This window comes from Nicotiana tomentosiformis, chromosome 3 (genome assembly GCF_000390325.3).
Source record: "Nicotiana tomentosiformis chromosome 3, ASM39032v3, whole genome shotgun sequence".
Taxonomy (NCBI): domain Eukaryota; kingdom Viridiplantae; phylum Streptophyta; class Magnoliopsida; order Solanales; family Solanaceae; genus Nicotiana; species Nicotiana tomentosiformis.
Genome location: NC_090814.1, coordinates 137758955 through 137763238, shown reverse-complemented (window position 1 = coordinate 137763238; position 4284 = coordinate 137758955). Strand labels below are relative to the sequence as shown.

At 36.7% G+C, this 4284-nt stretch overlaps 1 protein-coding gene across 1 annotated transcript; it reads left to right on the top strand.

Moving 5' to 3' along the window:
• Nucleotides 1-323: 323 nt before the first annotated feature.
• On the top strand, nt 324-4048 carry LOC104101754 (protein DETOXIFICATION 16-like). The gene is made up of 8 exons (XM_009609260.4): nt 324-847; nt 1872-2416; nt 2507-2593; nt 2701-2757; nt 2838-3076; nt 3373-3491; nt 3654-3740; nt 3824-4048. Exons 1-8 carry the CDS (start codon nt 551-553, stop codon nt 3881-3883), a joined length of 1491 nt encoding a protein of 496 aa, XP_009607555.1. The 5' UTR covers nt 324-550; the 3' UTR covers nt 3884-4048.
• Nucleotides 4049-4284: the final 236 nt, after the last annotated feature.

The window sequence follows — 4284 nt, the reverse complement described above, 5'->3', positions numbered from 1 at the left end:
TTATGACTTGTTTTAAATTACAAATTTCAAAACTTGGCCTCTTATCAATTTTACTCGTTTTAATTTTAAAATTAAATAATTTTTAATATATAAATGGTTATCATGCTTTTTGAACAAATTTAAAAAAAATAGAAGACTGGCACATAATTGTGAAGGTGAGGAGTTGCTTGGTTACCCGGATGAGATAGATAAAAATATTCTATGAGGTTAGCTATCTCGGTACTACGAAATAGCTAATCCTATCATTTTAATTCAAAATAGTTCTCGGGGTTAATTAATACACATAACAAAACATAAAATAGAATAATTTCCCATTTTATTTCGAGAGTAATTACCCCTATCCCAATTCCCACCAACCAAACATACATGAGAGTATTCTTTTGTCCCATTTCGTGTGAGTTTTACGTGGAGAACAGAATTTCAACCTCCATTATTGACCGCAAGTTTTAATTACTATAAATTTCCTTCTACCACTGGCTGCGTATTCGAGATTTTGAGAGAGAGAGCTAAAGAGGAGAGGTCCAGAGCAAAAACGACAGACGGGACCAAAATGGAAGGAGAATATGAAAAGTCAGCCTCTGTCAAGACGCCATTGATAGTCGACGACCGTGAAAAGCAGAGTCTTTTTAATGAAACAAGAAATAATAATGGTGGTTTTAGCAAGGAGCAAATTGTAGAGGAAGTAAAGAAGCAAGTATGGCTAGCCGGACCCCTAGTGAGCGTAACCCTTTTGCAGTTTTCTTTACAGCTTATAGCCATAATGTTTGTTGGTCATCTTGGAAAATTGCCTCTCTCTGGTGCTTCTATGGCTACTTCCTTTACATCTGTTACTGGTATTAGCCTATTGGTGAGTTCAGCTTCTATATCTTCTAATTTTCAATTTAAACATTCGAATGAAGATAGCAATACTGATTTTAGTTTCGGAGTATCCAACTTAGCTGTTGCTTCTTAAAAACTATGTTGTGTGTTTCTTTTGACCAAACTTGGTCAAGTTTCTAGAACCACTTCATTTTAATGCTAGTCATTAGAAGACTTATTAAATCCTATTAACTCAATTTTTGTTCAATTTAGTGCTGCTTTTCCAACTTGTTCTTCTTGCTTCCTCGGTATTATTTTGCCATTTCTTCTATCAGATCTTCCTTTAACTTTCTAGTAATATTAGTCTCATAAGGATACGTGTTAGTACGGTAGGTGTGGATCTGTGGTGCGTCATTTGTTGGTTTTGGACATCCCTTTCCTAGAAATTACACAATATTTAATTTAGTATTAGTAATGAATGGGTATTGCTCCAAATAATTGGTGATTTCTGAAGCTAAGAATGAGTAATCTGTTATCACTTTGTGTTAAGTGTGACTATCTCATTTAAAAGCTTAAGTTGTTAGAGAGTGCACACTTTTATTTACTTAATTATGTCTTCAACACGCCCCTTACGTGCGGGCTTGATTCTATTTGATGAGCCAAGCATGGGATATTTCTTTTTAATATTGGGTGGCGGTGAAACTCGAACCCAGGACTTTTGGCTGCTCTGATACCATGTTGAAATGTGCGACCATCTCATCTTAAAGCTTAAGTTATTGGAGAGTATACACTTTTATTTACTTAATTATGTCTTCAACACTTTGCACTAACCATGCCGCATATTTTTGTTGTTGTTAGTGTAAATATCTTAAAATTGGAGACACGAGATTAAGTCGTCATTATTCATGTTGTTGCTCCGGTGCGTGGAATTGGAAACACCCTCTTCATAGTCAGGAAGAAAATAGAGCACAGTTCAAGATTCTTATTTAATTCTTTATGACATCAAAATACACTACATCTTATTAATACGGCTTGATTTCTGATGGAAATTCTTTTATCATGTTTACGAATAGATGGGGATGTCAAGTGCACTGGACACATTTTGCGGGCAGTCATATGGAGCAAAGCAGTATCATATGCTTGGCATTCACATGCAGAGAGCAATGATTATACTTTCACTTGTAAGCATACCTCTTGCAGTCATATGGGGAAACACTGGCCCTATTCTGAAGCTGTTAGGCCAAGATCCTAGTATAGCAGATGAAGCCGGTCATTATGCCTTGTATTTTATCCCCGGTATTTTCGCTTATGGATTGCTCCAATGTGTTGTAAGATTCTTACAAACACAAAGTATTGTCATCCCTATGGTGTTATGTGCTGGAATTACAACTTTAATCCACATCCTTATCTGTTGGATTTTGGTTTTCAAGTCTGCCCTTGGCGGCAAAGGAGCTGCTCTTGCAAGTTCTATCTCTTACTGGCTTAACTTTTTGTTTTTGGCTCTTTATGTCAAGTTTTCTCCTTCATGTGCAAAAACTTGGACAGGACTGTCAAAAGAAGCTCTGAAAGATATGCTTACTTTTATTAGACTCGCAATTCCCTCGGCCATCATGGTCTGGTCAGTCCACATTTCTTGGTTTTCCCATAAGTAAGTAGTACTAGTTTATTTATTGATTGTTAACGTGTCTACTTTTATGATTATCAACAGCTTAGAAATGTGGTCATTTGAGCTAATGGTTCTGCTTTCTGGCCTTCTTCCAAATCCACAGTTGGAAACCTCGGTGCTCTCAATTTGGTTCGAATTGTTCACCTCTCGTTTAATGCAGTACCTTCTGATTGGTTTATCAAGCAAAATCTTTCATTTTCAAGCATTACTTACTGATACGCTTCATTGGTTCCTAGTCTTAATACAGCAGCAACAGTATGGATGATCCCTTTTGGACTGAGTGCTGCTATAAGGTTAGTCATCGGAATATGTATAACTTTGGTTCATATTAATTTGTAAGTGTTGTGAAGTAGACATGTCTTGTGCATTGCAGTACACGGGTCTCAAATGAACTGGGAGCAGGTCATCCTCAAATTGCACGTTTGGCGCTCTATGTTGTACTGGCAGTGGCTGTTACAGAGGGACTTGTGTTGGGATTGGTCATGATACTGATACGTAACCTATGGGGATATGCTTACAGCAATGAGAATGAAGTTGTTACATACATCGCCACGATGATGCCACTTCTTGCTGCATCAAATTTCATGGATGGCCTTCAATGTGTTCTCTCAGGTTCGCACTTATAAATGTTGCAACTGTTTTTTTCTGAAAATATATAGTTAATACAATAAGATTGTACCCTTTGCGACGAGGAGTCGTAAATACAAATAATACTACTTCTCACCCACTGCTTAAAATCTTGAATCTGCATTTGAATAAATACTATTCTAAGATCCTTTTTCTTAATACAAACTGTCAATCACTATGATTCATGAGCACGATCATGCGTTTTATTTGGAGTTGAAGAAGAAACGAGTGAGATATGTGCTGTTGATAAGGACTAAGGAGCATGCATATTTCACATACAGGTGCTGTAAGAGGGTTTGGATGGCAGAAGATAGGGGCAATTATTAACCTTGGATCCTATTATCTTGTGGGAATTCCTTCTGCTGTCTTGATGGCGTTCGTTCTTCACATCGGAGGGAAGGTAACGATCTTACTATCACAGGTTAATTACTGTAAAGATTCTTTACAATGTCAGTGTGTATAACTTAAAAACTTTTCTTTAGCCTCTTGAAGGTGCAATTAAATTCACTGCACTTTCATAAAGATTTGATTAATCTTTTCTTTTCTTTGCAATTACAAACAGGGTTTATGGTTGGGTATTATTTGTGCACTCCTAGTACAAGTGCTGTCTCTTCTTTTCATTACAATGCGCACTAACTGGGAACAAGAAGTAAGCAACTCCCCACCCAGCCTAACTCATTGGTTACTTGAGAATTTTTCCCATAATTCTGATATAAATTTTTTGTTGTTTAGGCACAGAAAGCTCAAGAGAGAGTTGAGGAAACAACATTAGCAGTGGAGGCATTGTACTGAGTGTGCACCTTTTATCCACTTCAATAAAGGCAGCTTCATAACACAAGTCATAACTAAACAAAAGATTTTGACCTGTTGAAAAGTTTATTATTGTTTACCCGAAAAATCGGATAATGTTAAATTTAGATGTGGTTCTAAGGGTATGCAAATTCCTTTGATACAAAATGACAATACAGATATTTTTGCTATAAAGTGGGAATAATGAACAGGAAGACTGAATGAGTTAAAGAAAACAAGCACAATGAAATCTCAATGTCTCTTCCAGCGGCCTGGTCTATTGCAGCCTATGTCCCTTTTTATAGTAGAGGGTCACTGCTTTATCTATAACAACATAATAAAATAATACATATAGTGGAGGACCCATGATGGTTTGTCTCTTCCTTGATTCCCGCCAAGATTCT